The sequence below is a fragment of the Rattus norvegicus genome, chromosome 17 (assembly GCF_036323735.1).
Source record: "Rattus norvegicus strain BN/NHsdMcwi chromosome 17, GRCr8, whole genome shotgun sequence".
Lineage (NCBI taxonomy): Eukaryota > Metazoa > Chordata > Mammalia > Rodentia > Muridae > Rattus > Rattus norvegicus.
Genome location: NC_086035.1, coordinates 876311 through 903356, shown reverse-complemented (window position 1 = coordinate 903356; position 27046 = coordinate 876311). Strand labels below are relative to the sequence as shown.

At 43.3% G+C, this 27046-nt stretch overlaps 1 protein-coding gene and 1 long non-coding RNA gene across 25 annotated transcripts in view; one reads left to right on the top strand and one right to left on the bottom strand.

Annotated features, from left to right (window-relative positions):
- The window catches only part of Cdc14b (cell division cycle 14B), an 88701-nt gene that overhangs the window by 35616 nt on the left and 26039 nt on the right, over window positions 1-27046 (bottom strand). For 17 of the 24 annotated variants that reach the window (XR_005495291.2, XR_005495292.2, XM_039095841.2 and 14 more), the window contains 3 exon segments: window positions 25171-25261; window positions 24493-24568; window positions 21266-21358 (listed from right to left, as the gene is read on the bottom strand). Coding sequence is in view for 22 of the 24 variants with exons in the window: in XM_039095841.2 (XP_038951769.1) it covers window positions 21266-21358; window positions 24493-24568; window positions 25171-25261 (260 nt within the window). In the remaining 2 variants the exon portion in view is untranslated. 24 annotated transcript variants of the gene reach the window in all.
- LOC134482653 (uncharacterized) lies at window positions 7859-14862 on the top strand. Its single transcript, XR_010059019.1, has 2 exons — window positions 7859-10625; window positions 13221-14862. It is a non-coding gene; the product is annotated as an uncharacterized LOC134482653 (long non-coding RNA).

Here is a 27046-nt window from a genome sequence, read left to right as displayed (position 1 = left end):
TAATTACAATAGTAAAATTCAAATCTAGGTTAAAACTGCAGCTCAGCAGCACAGCACAGCACAGGCTCAGCAATGCACAAGGTACTATGTTTGAACCTGGAACCAAGACATGGCATAAAAGGGGAAATAAAAAAGTTACCAAGTTAACTACAAGCTAATTCTTTTTATTTTTTTGTTTTGGTTTTGGTTTATTTTTTGTTTTGTTTTTGTTTCATTTGGTTTGGTTTTTCCAGACAGGGTTTCTTTGTGTAGCTCCTGGGCATCCTGGAATTTACTCTATAGACCAGGCTGGCATCGAACTCAGAGATTCCCCTGCTTCTGCCTCCCTCATCCCTCCCCAGTGCTAAGACTAAAGGCATGAGCCAAGCTTATCTCCAGTGTTTAATACTGTATGTGGAAGCCGATTCTGAAGGCTTAGTTTTCAATTCCTTAACTCCCGATGCAAGCATAGATGGGCTCTAAGGTTTTGCCCATTGTGTAGAACTCAGTGTACTCACTGTTGAGGGCTGCACCCCCAGCACAGCTGTTCCGAGCCTGCCGGCTAACCATACTGTTGCTGTAATATGCAAACATTTGATAAAACGAGACACAGAGCACGGTCACGCTGACCGCATCCCCTGTTGTGTTCTGTATGTTCTGTATATGGTTTGTTAATCTTAAGGAATTCCACAAAGCTTTTCATAGGACCCATCAAATTAAAGGCCAATATGAACTTTTATGTCTAAAATGGCTTCAGTCAGAGCTGACCACCGGGCAGTACTTCCTGCATATGAGCTCATTGTGGTTTTTTTTCATTCATTTTTTAAAAAGATTTATTTATTATATATATAAGTACACAATCGCGGTCTTCAGACACACCAGAAAAGGGTATCAGATCTCATTACAGATGGTTGTGATCCCATGTGGTTGCTGGGATTTGAACTCAGGACCTCTGAAAGAACAGTCAGTGCTCTTAACCACTGAGCTATTGCTCCAGCCCCAGTTTTTTCCTTTATAAGCCTGCCCTGAGAAATGTTTGTTGTTGTTGCCCCAGATAATTCTGAGCCACATCCATGATCTGATTAGTATCAGATGTGTGTTCAATAAACCATTCCTATCTGACTGAGATTGGTGTTTATCTGGTTTGCGGAGAGAACACTTATGAAATTAAGGAAAACTTAAAATAGTTTATAAGTAGTTGATTTAAATGTAAGCCTATCACTGGATTAAAAACATTTACTAAGGGCATTTAGAACTAATTATAAAGATTCGACAGTTTCTAGACAACACTCCAATTATTTTCTTTCTTTTTTTTTTTAAGATTTATTATATATAAGTAAACGGTAGCTGTCTTCAGACACACCAGAAGAGGGGATGGGATCCCATTACAGATGACTCTGAGCTACCATGTGGTTACTGGGATTTGAACTCAGGACTTCTGGAAGAGAAGTCAGTGCTCCTAACCACTGAGCCATCTCTCCAGTCCTTATTTTCTGTTTTAACAGTTATAAATGGACTGTTTTCCCATGGTCTAAACGGTTTCTTACTAGAATTTTATTCCATTTACTCTCCACAAACAAGAGCTGTGATGGCTAATCTTCACTGTCAACTTGACTGCATTTGGAATCATCTAGAAGATGCTCTTCTGTGAGTGTCTGAAGGTATTTCCAGAGAGGTTTAACTAGAGATAAACAACTTGCCCTCCCATGGGCTGAGGTTTTAAAATCAAACAAACAGGGCAAAGTGGGGACAAGACAAGATTCCCTGTTCTCTGCTTCTTTGTCATTTGAGAAGAGTCCCAGTCACATCCTCCTACATGAACACACCATGACAGGCTCACCTTCTTCAACCATGAGCCAAAATAAATCCTATTACGTAGCTCTTGATAGATATTTAGTCACAGCAATGGAAAAAGAGATACACTAACTAACAGAATGCTCAAACATTTACTTACCCTCAGTAGCAGTAGGAAAAGGTCCAGCGAAATGTAAATCAATCCCAAGAATAAAGAAATGTGTTCCCCGGATGTCCAGGAACTAGACTGACCTTGAACTGAGTGATCCACCTGCTTCTGCCTCCCGAGTGCTGGGATTAAAGGCTTGTGCCACTGGCACCTAACTAAGAAATATGTTGTCTTACCTAATTACATAATTGCCTAAATTATCAAGTTTTCAAGTAAAACAAACCAACTTACAAATATCACCTATACTCTCATTCAACTTATCGGAATCATTCAACACATACATCCTTAAGGTAGAGCCTAACAACAGTTCTATTATTATTTAGGAAAAAAATGATACACTACTTCATAAAAACTATGAATTTAGGGCTATAGGCTGCTCTTCCAGAGATCCCAAGTTTAATTCCCAGCAAACCCATGATGTCTCACAATTGTCCATGACGGGATATGAATCCCTCTTCTGGTATGTATGAAGTCAGAGCACCCATATAAATAAGATAAATCAATAAATCTTTTAAATAACTACATAATTTAAAAATCCAACCTGTTTAGGGGTTGGGGATTTAGCTCAGTGGTAGAGCGCTTGCCTATCGAGAGCAAGGCCCTGGGTTCGGTCCCCAGCCCCTAAAAAAAAAAAGAAAAATCCAACCTGTTTAAAATATTTTATTTTATTTTATATTTTATTTTGTATTTTGTTCCTGTTGTGTTGGTTAGTGTTGACAAGACCTAGAATCACACCTAGGAAGAGATTCTTGCTGAGAGGCATGCCAATAGGAGACTATGCTAATTGTTAATTTATAGGAAGACCCAACCCGTTATGGGAGATAACCATTCCCTAGGGAGGGCTTCCTGAACAGTGAAAGAGAGGAGGAAGTTAGCTGAGAGCAAGCAGACAGGTATTTCTTCCTTTTTGCTCTTGGTTGTGGATGTGATAGCAGTTCCTACCTCTGCTTCCCCTCAAGAATGGACTGAACTTGCAATTGTAGGCCAAGTAAGCACCTTCTCTCCTAAATTGCTTGTTGAGACCTTATCACAGCAACAGAAGTAAACATGACACTGGAGCACCCTTACGCCCTCCAGGTGTCTCCTTCCCCTTGCTCAGACTAACCTCTCCTCTACTGTGGATCTGAGATGGCCTCCACAGGGCGGGTATTAAAGTCTGGTCTTCATGTTGTTGTCATGAAGAAGGAGGCCAAAGGGTAATTTAGGTCACTGGGGGTGTCCTTGAAGGAGACTTTGGGACTTGGCAGTTTCTTCTTTCAACCATTCTGAATAGACATGAGGTAAGCAGGTTGCCCCACCACATGTTCCTTGCCCTAATGCACTGTCCCCAAGTCACAGGCTCCAGCACAAACTGAGCACATAGATGAGACATAAATGCAAAAGCACAATCCACCATGAAGCTCTCCTCATCACAAGGTATAATCTCAGGTATGTTTCGGTACTAGAAAGTTGACTAACACACGATGACTCTAATAAATCTTACCTTTTCTCCATTCTGTTAAAAACAAAAACAAAAACAAAAAAAAAACAAAAAACAACAACAACAAAAAAACAAAAACGAAAAAGCCCTCTGAAACCAAAACCCAAAGCTAAATGTAAAAGCCCTGCCACAATGCCACTTCTTCCTGTGGATCACCTGCTAACAAAACAGCAAGCAGCAACTGAACAAGCGAAAAGTGACTTTGAAAAAATAATTTTAAGTCAAAATCAGGTTTTGGTTGCATGAGAGCGGGGCCTTGTCACTGTTTCCAATACTGACTCTATTGACTACAAAAATAAAGGCCAAGATAAGACCTGAAAACTTCAGCATTTATGTGCATGTCACTGTATTCTTGGAGTCTCTCCAGCCCATGAATTGCAACTTCCCAGCGGCCTTCTAGAAGATATATAGCTTTGGCTGTGCATGGAAGGCCACGGATTTATGGCTGAAAATTACAATTTTGTGCTAGGCTTTGCCCCAGTTTGCATCTGTGTTAGTTCACTTTCCATCACTGTGACAAAGTGCCTAGGATAACCATCTTACACGGCGGTGGGGGTGGGTGGTGTTTTGGTTAAATTTGGAGAGGTTTAGCCCATGGTCATCTGGGTTCTTTTGTACTGTCTTTGGAGTAAAAGGCCTTGGTGGACGTATGTAAAGAGCCCAAAGCAATAGAAAACTGATGATGCCACCTACTGAGCCATACCAGAGACTCACAAACATGACGAGCCTAGGAAAGGCAACATCTTTCTTTCAAATAGACAGTTATCAATCACCTTTTCAGGTAACAAGAGGGTGATGATCAGAGCTACTATTTCATCACAACTGCTTGTTTATCTTCCTTTCTTCCTTCCTTGATAAAGGTTTCCTGATATAGATTCACCATGAAGCCTGTAGCCGGCCTGATTGACTGACTGATTAAGAGTTCATTCACTATGTAGCCTGTGGCTGGCCTGATTAAGTGACTGACTGATTGACTGGTTGATTGATTGATCGATAAGAGTTCACCTGTAGCCCTGTGGCTGGCTGACTGACTTACTGACTTACTGACTGACTAATTGATAAGAGTTCACCATGTAGCCCTGTGGCTGGCCTGATTAAGTGACTGACTGACTGACTGATAAGGGTTCATCTGTAGCCCTGTGGCTAACTGACTTACTGATTTATTGATTGATAAGGGTTCACCATGTAGCCATGTGGCTAGCCTGGAACACTCTATATAGAGCACTCACTGCAACTTTCATTAATGATCAAATCAGGTATCAGACTATAAAAATTCCTGAATGCGTGGGACACTTTAGACAAGAAATTTCCTGAAGGTTACTAAGAGTTATAATAAATAGAACTGTCAAGAAGGAAAAAAACCTTCTAAGACAGTATATTCTTTAATAAATCACCTGAACAAATACGTAAATCAAAGCACCTGGAAGTCAATAAGGCAAAGGAGTTGGATTTGCTGTGTATTCCTGAACGTGTGTGCATATACACATAATTCAAATGAAATCCAGAGAACCTTTATTCAGAATTTCTGTAGCTTTCCACCTTCTTCTCTATACAGAACTATACACATTTTTTTCCTTAACAATTTAAAGCAATTTTTATTCCACAAGAATGTAGCTTTTTGGTTTCTTTTAATACCAAAATGGTGGTGTCCTGACTTCCTTCTGAACTTCAAAAGAAAATAGCCTTTAATTCGTTAATAACTGTGGGTTAGTCTTAGAACACAAGATCAATTCAAAAAATAGAGCAGTACAGCAATTTTTTCCTATGGGCGGTGAGAGAACACTCCAGATTCCAACCATGAATTTTAAAAAACTGCATTTTAAATCTATTTGGGGAATGACTATACAAAAAATAGTTAAGACTTAACCCTAACCCTGAAAGAAACTTAAGAGATTTAATGTAAACCTCTGTACATAAGTATTAAATATTTGTTAGCAGGCTGGAGAGATGGTTCGTGGTTAAGAGCAGTTGCTGAACTTGCACAGGACTTGGGTTCAGTTCCCAGTTGGTAGCTCAAGACCACGTATAACTAAATCCGGGGATCTGACACCCGCTATGCACTCCACGCACAAACACTGTATGCATGTGGTGTGGTGCACATAATTACATGCAGGCAAACCCTTATACTTTTTGTTTTTCAAGTCAGGGTTTCTGTGTAATCCTGGCAGTCCTGGAACTTGCTCTGTACACCAGGCTGGCCTCGAACTCAGATCTGCCTGCTTCTGGCTCCCAAGTGTTAGAATTAAAGGCACGCTCATTTTCAGAAATAAATCTTTTAAAAAAATATCTGCAGTGTTTGTTTTCAAAGCAATTCTTTTTTTTGATGAGAAGACTTTTCCAAGTGAAGCTATTCTCAACGTGGTCCTTAGGAGAAGTCTTATTAAGTGATTTCTATACTAAAACAAGTGCTCAGTTTAGCAAACTCTAAATCAACATAATTTTATAATATGTTACTGTTGCTTATTTAGACACAAGAAATGCCTCAGCAAAGTCTTTCAGGATATTTTTATCAGAAGCTATGTATACAGAATGCCCACTCGAATGTCATGGTGCTATTTTAAAGCCAGGAAACAGATGATTACCAAGAAAAAGATTAGCTACTATGACAGCCAGATTCCAAGACAGTCCCAAAGAACCTTAGCTCCTTGTGTTTCCACCTTTAACCTGTCCTCTCAGAAATGACAGAAGTGACAGGAGTGTAGGGCTGAAAAGCTGGCTCAGTGGTTAGGAGCTGGTCTCCCAGAGAACCTTTTTACTTCCAGGTTTTCCGCCATCCCCAAGATTTAATAATTTGTTCATTTATTTATTGTGTATACAGTGTTCTGTCTGTATGCCAGAAAAGAGCATCATACAGCTGGTTATGAGCTACCATGTAGTTGCTAGGAATTGAATTCCGCACCTCTAAAAGAACAGACAGTGCTCTTAACATCTGAACCAGATCTCAAGTGCACTCTCAGAGGTTTTTCTCCTAACCTACACTGGTGCCACACAATGGTCTCTAACTCCAATCCCAGGGGATCAGACACCATCTTCTGGCCTCCAAGGGCACATGTGATGCACAGGCAGACATGTAGACAAAACTCCCGTGCACATAAACAAGTAAGTTTTAATAAATGTTTAAAAAGGAGGGGGGAAATAACCCGACAGATTGAGACTTTTGGGATGAGGTAATGGAGAATGTGTCTGTCTTGCTTTTCCTGAGATCTCACATTCTGGAAAATAAACCATCATTTTTGGGGCAATCCTCAGCAGATCACACAATGAAGAGTGTCTCCTGCTCAAGTCCAACAGTGGCTTGCTGGAGATGTGTGTGAGCCACCTCTGGAGACAATCGTCCAGAAAGCTAAAGACCAGGAACTGAGAACCTGACCTGTCCAAGAGAAGCAACTCCCAACTCCTAACCTAAGGGAACTAAGGGAACAGTGCTGGGGATCTAACTCAGCTGAATGAGTGCTCACCCAGCATGCACACAAATGGGGCCAGGGGAGGCGGATATTGAGGTATAAAGTGAATAAATAAATATTTGCCAAAACCTGGTTATTTACTGTAAGGTCACTAACTCTAGAGGTGACTTGTAGGTCATGCAGCAACACACTCGACAGGAAGGAAAACAACTCAGTTTATAAAACCAGATAAGCAAAACAACTGAAAAATTACATGACCACTGCAGAGATGTGACGTGACTACTCATTTCTGTGCAGAAACAGAAATCACAAAGGAAAAATTAAGTACCTGTAGCAAGATGGTCTTGCAGGTGAGAATGCTGGCTACAAAGCCTGCCTTTGATCCCTGGTAATCACAAGGTGGAGAGAACTAAATCTCAGAAGTGGTTGTCTGGGCTCCATAGATAGAGAAGTACAAGCATGTGAAATAAATATACATAAAAATACTATAGGAAATACTTAAGACAGTAGGGTTTTCAAGATTGTTTTAAATCAATGAACAGCAGTCAGACAAGAATGGTGGTGGTGTGCGTGTGCATGTGCGTGCGTGCACGTGCATGCACTCGATTTGCAGGCTGTACGTGCGTGTGTGCATGCAGGTGGTGTGAGGGGGAGAGAAGACTAACGTTAGAGAATGAGAGACAGACAGACAGAGATTGCAGCTCTGGCTACTTGGAAAATGAGGCAGAAAGCCTAAGGCCAGGAGCACAAAGCCAGCTCGAGAACTCAGCTCTCTGGTACAAGCAGAAAGCCAAACCAAAACATGAGGGTCAAAGACAATTTCACATTTTTGTTGTTGTTGCTGTTTTAGGTCTTTGATAACAATTCTGGGTCTTGTGAGCCTGTGGTCCTGGAATGGAAACCACTGGAAGGTGCTCCTAAGTGACAGAAGGACTTGCAACCTAGAAAAGCACCCCTACTCCATCGTACATGGTTTTAATTCTGACAAGCCTGGCCTCCAGCAACAAAAACCCAACTAAACATGTGTTTCTTATTTCTGTTCTTATACACGCTTTGAAGCTTCATCTGCACTTAGGAGGGGCTCTGATAATGTGTCGAGACCAAACAGAACACCAGTTACTGAGCCAGACTTAAGAACAACAAAAGGCATTTGGGTCCCAACAACCAACATAGCCACAGGAGAAAGCAATAAACTATTTGCAAATATTCTTTATGCAGAAAATGTCACAATGTTTGCAGCCTTTAAAAGCTCCTGTAACTATTTTCACATGTCAGCCAGATGACAGAGTCTTTCCTATGCCAAGAATTTGACTGAGTTTAAAACAAAAACAAAACAGAACTGTCTCCAAATTACCACAGCATGTGCACAAAAATCAATACAAGTTCACATTCAGCTGCTCAAAGGTAGGCAGAAGCAGAATATACACAACTCAGATTCACAAAACGACGAACTAAAACTTTCACAATGGGTCTTTCTTTTGATGTGTGTGAACGCTGTATGCACGTGTGGAAGCTGAAGACAATCTCAGGTGTCACCTCCTTTGAAATGAGTCTCTCTTTGTCCTGAAGCGCAGTTAGGCTACAGTTGTGATCAGAAACCCTCCAATCTCCAACCTCCAGCACTGTGACTTTGTGCCTATCACCACACCCAGTATATGGGTTCTAGGAATCAAACTCAAATCCTCAACTACTTTAGCAACTGAGCCCAGCCCCTAACTCATTTTTTAAAACTAATCAGATTGCCAGGTCTGATGGCACAGGCCTGTTATTTTAGTACCAGGGAGGCTGAGGCAAGAGAATGCAGAGTCCGAAACCAACCTGAGTTACAAAGCTCTGTTTCAAAGGGAAAACAAACAAACAAACAAAGAAAAAAAAAGACATCAGATAGGCTTAGCTTTGTTACTTTTACTTAATGCATTATAGCTGTCCTTACTTTAGGTATAGGAACTTGAAAATCAAATACCTTGTTACCAGCCGGGTACAGCATCACATGCCTTTAATCCCAGCACTCAGGAGAAAGAGGTAGGCAGATCTCTGAGTTTGAGGCCAGCCTGGTCTACAAAGTGAGTTCTAAGACAGCTAAGGGCTATTACACAGAGAAACACTGCCTCCAAATAAACAAGAAACAACTAAACATTCCTCTCTACAGAAGCCAGTCTGTAAAAATGAGTGAGCTGGGCTTGGATGTAAGTCCTGAACACTGCTACAGTTTAAAACACAAAAACAAAGCAAAACTCTTGATTCTTTCTCCAATCTGTTTTTCTGACAGTTCCATGCAGGTCTATAGAACTGTTTAGTCATGTTGACTTTCGTTTTTGTCTTTAGAGGCAGATCTTACTATGTTACCTTGGCTTGCCTATTACTTGCTGTGTAGGCCAGGCTGGCCTGGAATTTAAAAAGACCCACCTGCTCCTACCTTTACAGGGCTGAAATTAATAAAGGCTTATGCCACCATGCTCAGTGCATTTAGATCTTTTCTTTAAAAAAAGAAAGATCTTTTGTTTTGTTTTGTTTTTTTAAAAACAGAGTGTCATGTAGCCTAGGCTGAATGCTTGAGCCTCCTGTCTCTGACTCCCAAGAGTTAAGGATTGAAAGCACGTACATCACACCAGGTTTACTCAGTATTAGAAATCAAACCCAAGGCTTGCTGCACACGAGGCAAGTACGCTCAAGGTGAACTATAGCCCTAGCACTGTGATCTCAATTTTTAAACACGGAGTGGGGGTGAAAGGACTACAACCATTTAAAAATACTCCATGAGTTACACAACCCTTGCAGGCTGATCTTCTCCAAAGGAGGCATTAGCTGTTCATCTGGGATCGCTCTGTTGTTACTGATAGGAGGCCACTGCTCAGCCCTTATTTATAGACAGCAAACCATCCTGCCTAAAACCAGGACTGAAGTGAAGAGCAGAGCAGCAGATCTGCAAACAACAGTCACACACAGTCAAAGGGTCAAAGTTAACACTGAAAAGAAAATTATACGAATTCTAGGTTTATAAATATAAAAATTAAAAAATAAACCCCAAAAGGCCACAGACCCAGGGCTAAGCCCTGCAGCCAAGACTAGCAGGCCATAAAGATAAAGGAGCACAGGAAACACTGTTCAGGCAGGACTGACAAGCCATAAAAAAAAGGAATGCAGGAACCAGCCTGAGTTAATGGGACTGATTCATGGGACGTCTGGCAGGAAGACATCCCCCCCCAGCTCACTCAGGGCCATCCTCCAGACCCTGATAAGCCCCTACTTGTGCTTTTCAGCCATTGTGTCCTACAGAGAGCATTCCAAGAAACCGGACAGCCCAAGCCTAACCAGAGGTGTTTCAAATACAAATGCTCCATCAGTTTTGACAAACGTTTAAAAATAATGAGGACCTGAAGACCCTACCCTTCTCCTGATTTAGTAGCTCTGTTCCAGGAACCAGGGGGCCATAAAACCTTCTGGCGTCCCCTTATCTCCTGGAGCCATAAAACAATCCTGTAACTTGTGGTGCATTCCCCTTTGACATCCCCCATCCCCTGGTGCTCACAGCCTCTGCCTTTAAATACTTTTTTTCCCAGCCTCTCGGGGTCGACACCTCTGTCTCCTGCGTGGGATATGTGTCGGCCCGGAGATCTCTGTAATAGGTCTCCGTAATAAACCTCGCCTTTGCTTATTACATCCAAAATGGTCTCTCTGTGTCTGGGGTCCGCGATTTCCCAAGACTTGAGTAAGGGTCTCTCTGCGTGGGATCTTTCATATTTATGGGGGCTCGTCCGGGATCTGCGCGACTACCCCAGACTCCGAAGACCCCTTGGAGGTGAGTTGGATGTTTGTCTGAGTGTTTCTGTGTGAGCGGCGCCGCAATTGTCCGTCTGTGTCTGTCTCTGTTTTGGTTCCGCCGTGTGTGTGTATATGTGTGTCTTAGTACTGGTCAGTGTTAAGAGGGCAGATGGGTATTCCTGCCCTGTGGTAAGAGGGCAGATGGGTATTCCTGCCTTGTGCTGAGAGGGTGGATGTGTATTCCTGCCCTGTGCTAGGAGGGTGGATGTGTATTCCTGCCCTGTAGGAGAGTGGATGTGTAACCCCACTCAGTGCAGCTGCCTTTGTGGTCCGTGAGGACCCCCTGGCTGCGGAAGGGGGGACGCCCCGGGCCCGCAAGGCTGCAGCCCCTGGAAGACGTTCCACGGGCGGAGAACAGTCGGGAGAGCCCGGCTATGGACAGTCAGGAAGACCTGACTCTGGTTTTCTGGAACAAAGGAGATGGAATGCTCCTTTTACCTAGGCGGGAGTGGACGAGGAATCCCACTCCGTCAGAGGTCGAGTTCGGCTGCCTATTTAAATATAGGCACGGACAAGTGTGCTTAGTCGTTAGGACAAGAGGACACTCTGGAATCCTGTTGGGAGGTGGAATCAGATGGTCCATCTCATCCCAAAAGCAGCTAAGGTTAAGCTGCAGTTTGGGCCACGTACTGAAGGTACCAGGCATCTGTGAAAGTTGGTTATAAGATGCTTTGTCTTGATATTGTTTGTCTGGCTTGTTTTCTGTGGTATTGTCGAGTGTCTTTTTGGCTTTTGTTTCGTTTTTGAATTTTGGACTGACGACTGTGTTTGAATTTGGACTGATGACTGTGTTTAAAATCTTGGACTGACGACTGTGTTTGAAATCATGAAACTGTTTGCTTTGTTCGTCATAGAGTTTTACTTGGTCCTCTTGGTGCTTAAGTTAAGAGTTAAAAATAATTTGCTTGAGAAAAATTGTTTTCTGCCAGGGAGTTTTGTCTTTCTCTCTTGAGCCTCCTCCCCAAGGAGAGATGCCCCTCCCTTTACTCCCCTTGATCAGCCTAGCTGCTGTTAACAGTTGTGTAAACAGACATTAACAAAAGCCTTGAGGAAGAAACCGCTCATAAATAAAAAAGTTCCCCAGATTAGGCCTCCGGTATGAAACAAGTATAGTGAGTAAAAAACTTAATTTTATGGACCCCGCTCTAGTGGCGGTGTGTTGGTTGATAGCCAACGTTAAGTTTTTAAAACATAGTGTTTTATCTGTGCTTGTGCTCGCAACACACAGTAGGGGGGAGCGAAATTAGCTGCGGAGCTGCTGCAGCGAGCATGGGGACTTCTCAAGTCTCACCCAATTTTTCTGGCTCTTCAGGAGCTGTTTAAAAGTAAAAGGCTTAAGGTAAAAAGAAACACTATAGAGAGATTTCTTAGTGAATTACTACACCTTGGTTCGCCATCTCTGGGAATCTCACGGTGGACAGCTGAGATAAGCTAGAAAAGGATTTAAATTTTGCTTGAGAACAAAGAATCTTAAAGGTGGAGTTTCAGCCGGTATGGCACTTAGTGCGTAGCTGCCTAAAAGATCAGAAATGCTGTCAACAGGCTATAAAAAAGGGACAGGCTGTGTTAAAAATGCTACATAAAGAATAATCTAAAAAGGCTGAGAGTGAGGTGGGAGAGGACTCTAAGAAAAACAAGAACAAGAAAGGAATTTCTGCTTTTAGTGACCAGACCTTCAACTCTTGCTCACAGAAAGAGGGTGCTCATTAAGAGAAGTTCTTTAAGGAGCCTGCCTTATCTGCTGGCCCTATTCCAAGAGAGGAGCCAGTCTCCAGCATTAAATTACTTTTCTCACTGGTCATCATTAGCATAGAGAATGCCTTTGATCTTATCCCCACAGCAGCTAGTTCCTGCCCCTGTGGTCGAAATGTCCCAGGTTGGGGGACAGAGAAGCCCCTAAAATAGTTTCAAAGAATCTACAACAAACTGTAAAGAACTTTGTTTTGTTTTGCCAGTCAAGATTTAAAATTCAGGCTTTGGCTGTGGCCAAGGTCAGGATTAATGTTTTCTTTTCCATGGGCCTTTAGCCCACTGAGAAAGTTTGGTAAAGGGCTGCTACTGAGGTCCTGAAAGCCCCAAGTGAACTGGTTACAATTCTTTTGTCAGTGCTTAGAATCTAACACCCAGGTTCTAACGTCTCTCCATCCTTTTGTTATTAGTTGTTACTGGAAGCCCAGTGCCATTTAGAGGATGGGTCTCTTGAGCGATAAAGCCACTGAGCTGACACTAAAGGAAGGTACTCCTTAAGGGAAAATCTAAGTCCAGAGAGACAACCTGTAACAGATAGACTGCCCCTCTGCTCACTTTTCTGTTTCACAGACACAAGGTGTTTTTGTCCCAAGAAAGCCTCCTGGCTTAGCTGTGTGACTAAATGCTATTTGCCCTCTTCAGTGGACCTCTATTCTCGAGATTCCCTTGTTTTCTCACCATCCCATTTGAGATGCTTGTTAGTAACTGTTACAGGTCTTCTTTACCACCGAGGAAAGACAGAATCCTACTAGAGGCCAGAAAAAGTGTTCCAGAGATGGATGGAAGGCCCTCACTTCTGCCTGCTCTCTTCAAACGCCTAAAGGCTAAAAGACCTACAGGTGATACAGAAAGAAATCTGCTCACAGCTGACAGCAGCCTATGCCCCGGAGACCCCTGAGACATCCCATCAGTTCCAGGTCGGAAGCAGCTACACTGAGCCCAGACACTCGAGCCTCGCTGGAAAGGACCGTACCTGGTGCTGCTGACCACCCTGACAGCCGTCAATTCTCAGCCCTCACCAGCCGTGTACTAGCTGTTAGGGCTGAGAGCTGGGACCTAGAGGGAAATTCAGTCATGTTTGTCCTGGGTTCTATCAAGATAGGTGTGGGATAGGCTTGATTTCTATTACAAATGATGTAACATTACATATGTTAATACTCCTAACACTTCTTGGGACTGTGCCTCAGGGATCACAACCTATATAAGTTTAGAAGTTCTGAAAGACAGTCATGACCTTGGTATATAGGTTTAGATAGTGTCCAGATAAAATCCTGATGCTAAAGACTTTTTAGCTGACCTCCAAGAATACCTAACCTCCCTCTCAGAGGTAGTCCTTCAAAATAAGAAAAGATTAGACCTGATATTCCTTAAAGAAGGAGTCTGTGTGCTACACTGAAAGAATGTTGCTTCTATACAGACCATTCAGGAGTAATTAAAGACTCCATAAATAAACTTAGAGAAAGGTTAGACAAAAGACAGACAGAAAAACACATCAGAGATGGTTCGAGAGCTAGTTTAGTAGATCTCCCTAGATGACTACCCTACTCTCTGCTACAGCTGGGCCATTATTAATAATTTTCTTGGTTTTAGTTTTTGGCTCCTGCGTGACAAACAGGTTAATTGCTTTTGTTAAAAATTGAGTGGGTGCTATGCGGTTGATGGTTGTGAGACAACAGTACCAGTCAGTTAGGACAACTGGTGAGACCAAATAAGACTTGATATCAAAATTCTAAGATTAGAATTATTTAATAGGAGAAGACGGGAATGAAAAGAAAATTATACGAATTCTAGGTTTATAAATATAAAAATTAAAAAATAAACCCCAAAAGGCCACAGACCCAGGGCTAAGCCCTGCAGCCAAGACTAGCAGGCCATAAAGATAAAGGAGCACAGGAAACACTGTTCAGGCAGGACTGACAAGCCATAAAAAAAAGGAATGCAGGAACCAGCCTGAGTTAATGGGACTGATTCATGGGACGTCTGGCAGGAAGACATCCCCCCCCAGCTCACTCAGGGCCATCCTCCAGACCCTGATAAGCCCCTACTTGTGCTTTTCAGCCATTGTGTCCTACAGAGAGCATTCCAAGAAACCGGACAGCCCAAGCCTAACCAGAGGTGTTTCAAATACAAATGCTCCATCAGTTTTGACAAACGTTTAAAAATAATGAGGACCTGAAGACCCTACCCTTCTCCTGATTTAGTAGCTCTGTTCCAGGAACCAGGGGGCCATAAAACCTTCTGGCGTCCCCTTATCTCCTGGAGCCATAAAACAATCCTGTAACTTGTGGTGCATTCCCCTTTGACATCCCCCATCCCCTGGTGCTCACAGCCTCTGCCTTTAAATACTTTTTTTCCCAGCCTCTCGGGGTCGACACCTCTGTCTCCTGCGTGGGATATGTGTCGGCCCGGAGATCTCTGTAATAGGTCTCCGTAATAAACCTCGCCTTTGCTTATTACATCCAAAATGGTCTCTCTGTGTCTGGGGTCCGCGATTTCCCAAGACTTGAGTAAGGGTCTCTCTGCGTGGGATCTTTCAAACACCACTCAGCCAACCCCAGGGGGCACAGTGTCTGGGGTGCTTACTGGAGTGGACAGAGATGTGAGCTCATGAGCTGGGAGCAGAACAGCCTCCACCCTGGAACAGCTGAGGTGCTGTGCCTGTGGCTGCTGTCTGGGGGCCTGGCTGCTGTGTTTACAGTTGCCTGGTTGTTCTCTCTGCCTCATGTGTTACAAACACATGAGGAGGGGGTTTACACAGGACAGTGACAGAGCCTGTGACCATCCACCTGGCTCTACCTTATGGTCTCGTCTCGTCTGCACCAACTGCACCAAAGCAATCTGACGCTCAGCTTCCAGACACCAGGTCTTAGCCCCACTTCACATCCAGTTCCTTGCCCTGAAGCCATTTTAGCTGACTGCCCAGAGTCCAAAACAATGAAATCCCTTAACAAATGGACCAGAGGGCCAAAAGTCCACCATTAAAGTCCTAAAGTTCTCAGCTTCACTTCTCAGACTGTGGGATTCTACTCACAGACTGCTGAGTACAGGCTCAGGAATTAATTAAGACCATAATTTTCCATATGAATGCTTACAAGGTAAGCCATTCTAAGGACTGTAAGAACTGCTTTTTAAAAAAATACAATGATAAATTACTTACCAGGGAACTTACAAGTTACCACAATTAACTCTTCCAGAGTAATTTATTAACCATGAAAGAGAGTAAATTTGCAAGCCACAAGGTAAGTGTTCTGCTGTGTCATGGAGTCTACACTTTGGAAGCTTTGTTTTTATTTTTTTTTACAGAGAAAAATGTTATAAGTCTTGCCCTCAAAGTATGTATAACCTGAGGAAGAGATGAGGCAGCCTACAGAAAGGCTTAACAGGAGGGATGACCACAGATAATAAACAGTAAGGCTGAATGGTAACTGTTTCTAATTTAAAAAGCGGATCTCAAGACAGACAGCAAGATAGCTCAGTGGAGGGGCTGGGGATTTAGCTCAGTGGTAGAGCACTTACCTAAGAAGCGCAAGGCCCTGTGTTTGGTCCCCAGCTCCGAAAAAAAGAACCAAAAAAAAAAAAAAAAGATAGCTCAGTGGATAAAGGAACTTGCCACCAAGGCTGAAAATCTCAGCTGGATCCCTGGATCCCAAGTGGTGGACATCTTAAAAGTTGTCCTCTGGGGTTGGGGATTTAGCTCAGTGGTAGAGCGCTTGCCTAAGAAGCGCAAGGCCCTGGGTTGGGTCCCCAGCTCCGAAAAAAAGAACCAAAAAAAAAAAAAAAACCGTTGTTCTCTGACTTCCAAATGTGTACCATGGCATGCACAAACATACAAATACACAAATAACACAAAAATACATATAAATGTAGCTCAATGGTAGAGCATCTAACTATCGTGCATTAAGTCCTAGGTTCAAGTTAAGGGAAAACAAAACAAAAACAAAAACATGGAAGCTGGAAATATGGCTCAGGGGCTGGAGAGATGGCTCAGCGATTAAGAGCACCGTCTGCTCTTCCAGAGGTCCTGAGTTCAATTCCCACCAACCACATGGTGGCTCACAACCATCTGTAATGGGATCCAATGACCTCTTCTGGTGTGTCTGACGACACCAGAAATAAAATAAATCTTTAAAATAAAACGGCTCAGTGTTATGAAAGCTTGCTGCTCTTTCTGGCGACCCAAGTTCAGGTCCCAGCAACCACATTAGGCAGCTCACAACCAGAACTCCGGGTTCAGAAGCTCTGACACCCTCTTCTGACCTGTGAAGGTACCAAGCAAACACACAGAGCACACATATATCAGAAGGCCAGCACACCCATATACACAAAATAAATCTTTTCTTCTTTAAAGGAAAAGTTGATGGGCGTTTTTCAGAATATTGAGCAAGTATGTTCAAAACCCACTGATCCTTGTTTGGAAATTTTAAAACAGATAATACAATTATTTTGTAGCTACTAATAAATATTTGTTTTGTTCTTTTTTTATTTGAGTCAGGGTTTCTCTTTTTTAGCCCTGGCTGTCCCAGAACTCACTCTGTAGACTAGGCCTTGAACTTAGAGATCTGCCTGCCTCTGAACTGGAGGCTCACTTGTCTGGACTGCTCAGTGCTGGGGCCAAGGCTACACAGCTGTGCTCAGTTGTGTACATGGGTGGAGGGAGGATCTCTTGTATACTGTGCAAAAGCATGGCCAAGAAAAACCTGATGGCCAATAAGCTGAGGCGGGATTAGAAGGTGGAACATCTGGCAGAGAGAGATGGGGGAGAGGGGAGGGGAGGGAGAGGGAGAGAGGGGGGAACTCTGGGAACTAGTCAGGTGAGGGAGATTCACTACCTGGACACATGAACCTGAAGAGAAGCGACCAGCTGTGGTAGACCCAGAACACTATAAATGGGATACTTTAGAAATGAGCTACTGGGAACAAGCCAAGAACAAACCTCCAAGTCACAGATGAGCACTGAAATAAGAACTCGATCCTCGCACGTGCTCAGTAAGCACTCCTACCCACTGCTGCATCTCCCCGGTCCTTCTGTTTCTTTCTGTTGGTTTTTTCCCTGCAATGGAACTCGGGGTTCTTCTCATGCTAGGCAAGTGTTCAACCTAATGCTGAGCTGAAAAATTCTTTCTACATCTTTGGTGTGCTTCAACGTTACTGCTCAAGCTTTATACTACACCTCCAAACTTCAACAACTCTAGGAAAGGTTATCAAGACTTCAGTTCCTGGGGGTTAGCACGCATCTCTACGAGACATTAACCAGAGAACTAAATTGGCTCAAACAAAGAAGCCTTGCTCACTTAGGTGTTTTATCTTTTGAAGTGTCTTTATTACATGTCAACACTCTTTCTACTATTAATAACTTTCTTTTATTGGAAGTCTTTCTCCTGCTTCCCCACCAAGCATTATAAACACTCCAAGCTCCCCCATTAGCCCACCCATCGCAGCTTGAAAGACACCTGCCACAACCACAAACTCTGGTCTTCCCACAAACTGGCTTCTATATAAGTAGAGTAATAAACTTGATGAATATCCAAATCAATGCAGTTTCCCTGGCCACTTAGTCAAGGTCTCTACTGCCATGACAAAACCACCATGCCTAAGACCAGGCTCATGAGAAAAGGGTTTATTTGGCTTACATTTTCTTGGCACTGTTCATCACTGAACTCAAGCAGAACAGGAACCTGGAGGCAGGAGCTGATGCAGAGGCCAGGGAGGGGTGCTGCTTGCTGCCCCTGGCTTCCTCAACTTGCTTTATTACAGAACCCAGAACCACCAACCCAGGGATGGCACCACCCACGAGGGGCTGCTCCCCACCACTGACTAATTGAGAAAATGTCCTACAGCTGGATCTCATGGAGGCATTTTCTCAGCTGAGGTTTCTTCTTCTTTGATGATTCCAACTTGTGTCAAACTGACACGCAAAACCAGTCAGTACACCTGGCAAATTCTTAACCATGGAATCAATATTGATGTGCAAGGTTTTATAAACCTCTCAGAGGAATGCTAATCCACATATTAACCATGAAAACACAGAAACAAAGCTAAGGTTCTGTGCCCCCAAATACAACCATTAGCAAAGTCAAAGGTGCATCAAAATGGACCAAATACATTAAGACATTATCCACAAATACAAGAAGTTACCTTTCTCACTCACTGTTGAAAAGCACCAGCCATGGGCCAGGTGTACCACTTTATGGTGGAACACCTGATTAGATGGAGGAAGCCCTAAGTTTAATCCACAGAACCAACAAATTAAAACAGAAGAATGAGCGGGGCACTGGCAATGCAGCCTTTAATGCCAGTACTCAGGAGGCAGAGGCAGGCAGATCTGTGAGTTCAAGGTCAGCCTGGTCTACAAAGGGAGTTCCAGGACAGTCACAATTATTGCAGAGAGAAACTGTGCCTTGAAAAAAACAAAAGAAACAAAACAAAACAAAAAAACCTCCACAGGAAGACAACTTCATATTTATAAAATTATCCAGCATGTTTTAACCCTGGGATTCCACTGTACCTCTCGACCGTTTTCTGAGAGGTTCTCCACCCTGGAGTTGCAGTCACTGGCTTCACACAATGTGGCCAAAAGAGCTTTATCTGACAGTGGAAAGAGATCGATTCCAAGGGAAGCCTGGTTAGGAATTCACGTATATGGACCCTGTCCCTGAGGTGGAACTGTCCTGGCCATACAGGCTTTCTCTTGAATGGTATGAAGACCCCAAGAACAGTTTAGAAGTTTTTCTCTCACAGCGAGAACTGATTCTCCAGGTGCCATTAATGTTTCATGAACCCTGACAATCCTAATGTCACTGTGACGGTTTGTATATGCTTAACCCAGGGAGTGGCACTATTTGTAGGTGTGGCCCTGTTGGAAGAGTAGGTGTGTCACTGTGGGCTTGGTCTTTAAGACCCTTGTTCTAGCTTCTTAGAAGTCAGTCTTCTACTACTAGCAGCCTTCAGATGAAGATGTAGAACTCACAGCTCTGTTTGTACCATGCCTGCCTAGATGTTGCCATCTTCCCACCTTGATGATAATGGACTGAACCTCTGAACCCGTAAGCCAGTTCCAATTAAATGCTGTCGTTATAAAAGTTGCCTTAGTCATGGTGTGTGTTCATAGCGGTAAAACCCTAACTAAGGCAGTCACTTTCTCTGTAAAGGTGTCATTTAGTCAAGGCTTCCCCTCCCCAGATGAGTTGGCCAAATAACGGAACCAAAATCATAGTTGAGGTATCCACCTGTCAAGCCAGTGAGATGGCTCAAGCTCCTTGCCACCCAGCCCTATGACCTGAGATGGATCTCCAGGCCCTGCATGATAGAAGGGAAGAACTGACTCCAGCAAGATGTCTTCTAACTCCACTCATGTGCCATGCCATCCATGTATGTGCACTCTCCCCCCACCCCACACTCTCTTTAAAAATGGCAACTCTTGCTGCATGAATTATTTTTTTTGCAAATCAATTATAAAGTTTTAATTATTAAAAGAAAAAAAGGGGCAAGGGAATCTCTGTGAAACTGAGTCTGATTTATAAAGTGATTTACAGGCCAAACAGGGCTACACAGTGAGACCCTGTCTCAAAATGAGGTTTATCTTATTTTTAACTATGCATATGTCCATGCAGGTGCCCCTAGAGACCGAAAGAGGATGTTGGTTCCCTTAAACTGGGGTTACGGGCAGGCAGTTATGAGCCGTCATCATGGGTTCTGGGACTCAGACTCAGGTCTGCTGAGAGAGCAACAAGTTCTCTAGCTTTTCTTTTCCTTTTCCCTTTTGTTTGAGGACTTGCTGCCAGCATTAGAAACACCAAGAGATAGAAACAACTCAGCTGAAGAATTCAGACTTCAACAGACACAATTCACTTCCTGTATCTCAGACCTTCAAGGATGAAGTACTGAAACTTTAAGTTTTTTTGGAAACATTTCTCTCTGCTACTTTTCAGAGCATAAGCAGGAAAAGACAATCGGAAAGGCCTAGGCAGCTGGTAACAAGACACCCTAAACATCTAAAAGAGTCTAATTTTGCGGTGCAGTTTCAACTAATTCCACACCCAATTTTTGTAAACTACAGACCTCCAAACTGTGTGACAGAAGATAACTGAAAAGGAGTATGAGGTGGTATAAGGCTCTGTTAGGTATGCAGCCCAGTGTAAGAGACGCCTGCATGAGACTAGGGTCAAGGTCACAAGGGTAAGCAAACAAATCTATCAAAGCAGTGGTGATGGCTCAGTGGTTTGAGCTCTTACTGCCTTACTGCACAGTCATAAGACTGGAGTTCAGATCCTGGCAGATAACATAATAGCAAAGAGAGAGAAAGAGCGAGAGAGAGCGCGCTGACACCCAACATGTGCATACAGCTATACACACATGCTCATACACTCATAGAGAAATGTTTACACAAATAAACACATCTTTAAAGAGGATAGAGATATCTGGAGAGATGGCTTAGCAGGTAAGGCTGCTTGTCACTAAGCTTGATAATCTGAAACCCAAAGGCTATCTTCTAACATTCACACACACTGGGTCTGCAGTAAAATGACTTTACAACTCTCTAAACAAATTATGAATTAACAAAACCAGCTTCGGGAGGCATACTCGCTAACCTTAAAGGCTAAAAGATATCAACCTTTTCCATTGTAATCAATCACAAAACCTTAAAAAAAAATCTTTTTTAAGTTCTACACAGAGACTCACACATGCTCCCCGCACAGCATGAGTGTAAGTCTTCCTGAGGTGAATGATTTTCAAAAAGCAAACAAACACATGCCCTCTAGACACAAACCAAGACAGTATCTTAGGAAAGAGTAGTTTCAAAATACCAGGCCTGACTGTAAAGCAGGACCGCTGAGCACACTTCGGACCTTTGGGCCTGGGGACACTTACCATATAACACCCGATAAGGAAGGCGGCATTCGCTTGCTTTCTCTGATCAGTGCCGGTAAAATGGATAATTTTCTTCCTCAGCATTGTAATGGACTGCATCAAAACAAACTGCTGTTAGTATTTTCTTGACTGCTTCAAGTTTCCTAAAATTCTGCTTTGTGACAAATTCTACATCTCACATGTAAGCAACCTCGATACTAAAACTCTAAGAACAAACAACCCCGAAGCCCTGAAATCCCAGGGGCTGTACTGTGGTATTAGAATTCTTTGAAACAGAAGGGAGCAGGAGGATGTAAACAGATACACGCCTAAAGACAGGCACCTCCGTGTCATTTCAGAAAGCCATGGATAGAGCCAAGAAAGATCAAAGACTGATGAATCCAGAGTTCCCACTGGAGGCCACTGTCACACAGTAGTGCCATGTTTTTCTAAGGAGATATAAGATCACAGCAGTATCCACAGCTAGTGGCAAAGGAGACTGGATAAATGTTCCGATCTGAAAAATCAACACTACAGGGTTTCCTGTAGCAGGCGATGTAAGTAGGAAGCTGGAGAAGTTGCCTGAAGAATCCCTGTATCTTCAGTTTCTTGAATCGGGTTCTCACTATTTGCCCTGGCTTGCCTGAACTAATTAGGTAGACCAGGCTGGCCCCAAAGTCCCAGAAACCCACCTGTTACATCTGTCTCTAACTCCTGTTCCAGTGTTGCTCTGACATCTGAGGGCACTGCACATACATGGTGCAAAGACCTACATGCATGAAGATACATGCATGAAGAACACTCACACACATGAAATAAAAACAACTTCTTTGAAAAAAAAAACAATAGAGCGCTTGCCTAGGAAGCGCAAGGCCCTGGGTTCGGTCCCTAGCTCCGAAAAAAAGAACCAAAAAAAAAAAAAAAAAAGAAAGAAAAAGAAAAAAAAACAAACAACTCTAGTCCTGAAGTCACTAGGTAAATGGATATACAGCAAAGATAATCCACAAGACAGAAGCTGAAAGGCTTTTTAATTTATGAAAATTAAGTACACACTAGGGATCTGTGTATGCTTCTTGATGTATGTACTTTGACAAGAAGCCACCATCACCCAGCAGGTCCCCAGTGGTTCTTCACCAATGTGAAATGCATCAGTAAAGCTGCAACAGAGTATGTCCAGCATGTTTGAATACACTGCTTATCTCACTGGCCCATGCTTGTTTGAATGTTCTAGTGTCTCCAGCATCAATCAATATTTTCCCATGGTGGTTTATATGAACTAAGGGACCTAAATCAATTAAAAACAAAAACAGAACGCAGCCAGCCATTGGCACCCTCTTCATCCAGGGCACTGCCAATCTCACAAGCTAGGTGGGCAGTGAGATGTTAGGCTGGTTGCTCAACACCTGCAGTGCCTCCAGCAAGTCACTAGAAAGGAACACACGCATTTGTTCTGAAGAATAAAAGCCTCCAACAGATTAGGCATGAGGGTGCATGCACAGGTGCACACATGCATAGACCCACTCTTTCAAAACTAAAGCAAAGGAACAATAGATGGGAGAGGGAATTCTATTTAGCCTGTTGGCCCTGTGGGAACAAAAGACTGTCTCTGACAAGGGGATAGGGGAGGGAACCCAACAACATAAGGCTATGGATGTTTACTTTGTTGAGAAGGCCTAGGAAGAAGTCTACACTTGTGTCTAAATATATAGTGAATACAGATGATGCTCAGGAGGGAAAAAACAGCTCCCTTACCCATAAATTTGTAATGGTGTTAAGCAAAAAAAATAATAAAAATAAAAATAAAAAAATGTGGTTTTACATAGTTCTCTGGTAGGCAATCCATTGTAATCCATTTTGTCACAAACTCAGTATTTTCTACTTGACAGTTTATAGTGACTAGGTACTTTTTTAAAATCTGAGACATGGTCTCACTATGTAATCTAGGCCTGGAACTTATTGTGTAGATCATGCTGGTCACAAACTCAGAGATCCACCTGCTTCTGCCTCCCAAGTGCTGAGATCAAAGGCACACACCACCATGCCCAGCTAGGTACTCCTCTAGTGTCCAGTTAGTGACTTTCATTTTGAATAAAGGAATGGGGTTTGTGCTCAATCAGAAGAATACACCGTGCGTCCTCAAGGGCATACTGTGGATCCTTGGTTCTTTTACTCCCAGGCCATGTGTGTAAAATGTTCACATTGAAGAGTTTCCAGCTCAGAGAGGGCAAGGTCTGTTTCCCCCCACCATTTACCAGCACTCTCTTTGAAAGGGAGGCAGGAGGAACGCTGGGCAAAGCAGGGAACATTTCCCTTGTCTGCTTCAGTTCCCATTAGGTCAGACCGGGAGTTAGTAAAGTAACTGCCTTTTGCTTCAGGTTAGTTTTGTTTGAGTTTCTTCAACACAAACTGGAACCAAAGAATCCAATATAAGCCGTTCCATTAAAATTAGAAAACACAAGCTACATGTGTTGGTGTATGCATGAGGGGATGCAGACACATCTAGGTCAGCCTGGGTTGTACATAAGTGTGTCTCAAAGCCCGGAAAAAAACTCTAGGAAACAAATGTATAACAGTATAAGTCTAGGAAAAAGAATATTTTTAATATGTTTTTGCTTGCATGCATAATGTATGTACTAAGTGTTTGTAGATGCACACAGGTCAGAAGAGGGTATCATGTCCTCTAGAACTCCAGTGACAGAGAGTTATGACGTACATGTGGGTCTCTGAAAGAGTATCCAGTGACTGATGAGCCATTTCTCCAGGCTCAGAAAAGTACAGTACACATTTCTAAGCACCACCACAAATGAGAAACACCACTTACAGAATCTCACAATGTGGGTCAGGCTGCACAGTCTCATACAGTTGCTGTGCACCATGTGATTTCATAGCAATCTTTGCAGAGTGCTGAGACTACAGGTGCACTCCACCACACCTTCTAAACGTTGCTGTGTTTACGGCATCCTAAAACATACTTCAGTAGGCAACGGGTGTCTTGGTAAACTTTGTCTGTTTTCTAGAGATAAGATCTTGCTGTCTAGCACAGGCTTGCTTTGAACTTGGGATTTCTCACCCGAGTGCTCAGAAGTCAGGTGTGCACTAGCTCACCTGGTCTCAAATGGAGCACTCTTTCTCAGAGGAAGTGCTCTTTCAAATTTTGAATCTTTTAAGCAGGAGCTAGGTCTCCTCCGCCTTGCTCTAAAGTACTGCTAAGTGATCACTTCAGTCAAACCTGGAGTTAGAAGATTTACCTTGAGCTTCTTATTTATCTTGCAACAATATCTGTAAACCATGGCCAGATTGAGTGGTCCAAAATCCGCATAGAAGCTTTAAAAAAATAAATAGAAACAGGTATACATATTTTAGCTGCTCTGAATGTAAATGCTCCTAAAATTATGGCAAGAGGGCATCCACCAACCCATTAACACTGGCCATACAATTCTAAGCTCTGCCCTACTAATACCAACAGAAGGAATATTCTGGAAAACAATACCTACTAAATTATGCAACAGTGAGCTAGAGTTGTACGCCTCATTAGTGGAGAGCTCAGCTAGCTTGCACCAGATCCTGCTATCTTCCCCTAACATACTCCTATACACGCACGCACGCACTCACGCACCCACCAGGTATGGAATAACTAACCTCAATTTAAAAAACTTGTTCTTGCACACATTTTCCACCAGCAAAACCAGTATTTTACACATTCATATTTCATACAGCTCTGCAGTGTAAACTATTAGAATATCAAATCAGGGTTTAAATGCAGGTTCTTTGTATCCTCAAAGATCTATTTTATTACTAAGAATCTGAAACAGCACCTAGCTGTAAGTGTTCATCAGACAGACATTTTTTCAAGGCTGGGTCACATACCTAGAGATTCCTTGAGAGGGAATTTTAAAAGTTCGAGTCTTCCAAGGGGCAATACTTACTTCTCATACTCTAGCTCGTTATCTATGCTGAAATAATGCTCGTTTGATGCACTCTTTGGTCTGCTGTAGAGAATGGCAAAACAAAGGCGATCTGAAATGGAAAACGGCAACGTTCTTTTCTTCAAGTTCTTAAACAGGTGTCCCAGGTCAAGACCCAACTCCTTTCCAATGAATTCAAGGATGGCTTGTTTAATTTTGTTGTGCCCCCAGCCCAATGTTTCAGATGGCAGAGGTGACAATGTATAATTTCAAAAAGTTTCTTTGCTGAGTATCAATAAATAAGCAAAGCTTCAAAGAAGAAATTGCCTTAATCTTGGTAAGTTCCCATGGTGGTAGGTGGTATTTCATGTGGTGGTACTGCTTTGGTTTCTGCAGCAACTGGACTAAGAAATGTCAGGAAATTCGGCATACCTCTGATGGCTAGCCTATAACCATGATTCAAGTTTATGAGAACACACTGAAAATACATGCAGCAGGAAACTATCTTTTAAAGTAAAAAAGCAAAGAATGCTTTCAATATTGCTGTTTTCAACTATAGAACACAAGAAGGTATGTCTATGTAACTATTCTCATGGATATGTATTTAAGAAAAAAATTAGAATCACTGCTTTGTGTTTCTTACAAAATGCTGCTTAAAATCAAGGTGAATGAGGCAAGGCCAGACTGGGGTGGAATCTGTGTTGCATGAATACAGTCAGAGGCTGAGGAGTACAGCAAGAAGGGAAGTGATGTTCAAAGGCTCCATCCACCCTTACTCCCACCAACCCCCAGAAAAAGGCAACATCTTAACATCAATTAGATACCTACACCCAAAATGTGGCAGAAATCAAGGACAGCCTTTGAAATATTTTTATTCTTTTTAGACTTGTTAGTGGTAAGAAACAACCAGAGCTGAGATGTCCTTTTTCTCAAATGGAAATTTAAACTTTTCAAGCTGTACCTCCACTCTTAGAACGGCTGCGAGAATCTCCTAGTAAATGCAACAAACTTCTTTGCAGCTGCATTCAAATGGGTGACAGGGCTTTGCCCTTTCCAACCACAAATGACCTTTGATCTGCGGCTTGACTGGGAATTTCACCCGCTCCCACACAGCGTGGGTGGAAAGGGTGTAGGACACAGGGGTCACAAGCACACTAAGGTTCATCCCCCAAAGTCACTGGACCCAGAAGGGAGGCCAGTTGGGCTCCTGGGGCAGCAAAGTCACTCCTCCAGCCATCCTAAGTCCTGCCCTCCTATGCACTCACCTCGGATCACCTCGGCCATCAGAGGGGTCCCTGCGCCCTCCCGTCTCATGACTCCAAAGCATCTGGAAAGCAGGGCAAGAGAAGTACCCGGCAGGTCTTGGGTGACCGCGACGGGAAGAAGAAAGAATGTGTGACCACACCCCCGAAGTCTAAAAAACAGTGAAGTTTAAAGGGCCGCGCCCATGCATGGGCACGGAAACGCCCTGGCGGGTGACAAGCAGCAGACTGGGAGCCAACCCCGGAAGTCCAAACTCTGGGACGTCCCCGAGGCGGCCAGGGGCCAGCGTCCTGCAAAAGAAGCCAGGCCCACGGGTACTCGCGACCAGAGATCAGCTGCCCTGCAGAGGGAGAGGGAAAGAAACCTGGCCCACGAGCACACGCAGCTAGGACCAACTATCCTGCAAAGGAAGAAACCAGACATATAGGCACGCGCGGCCAGAGACCAAATATCTTGCAAAGGGAGCGAGCGATTCAGCCAGCTGCTCCGGGTACACTGGGCCAGCTCAAAACCGGCTAGCCGGTACAACCCAGGCACGCGTGACGAGGGATTTAGGGTCCAGGCCAGCGCCAGCCTTCGCCACAGACTCGGGACTCCCGCCCACCTTCACCACCGCTGCCTGCCACCAGGGGGA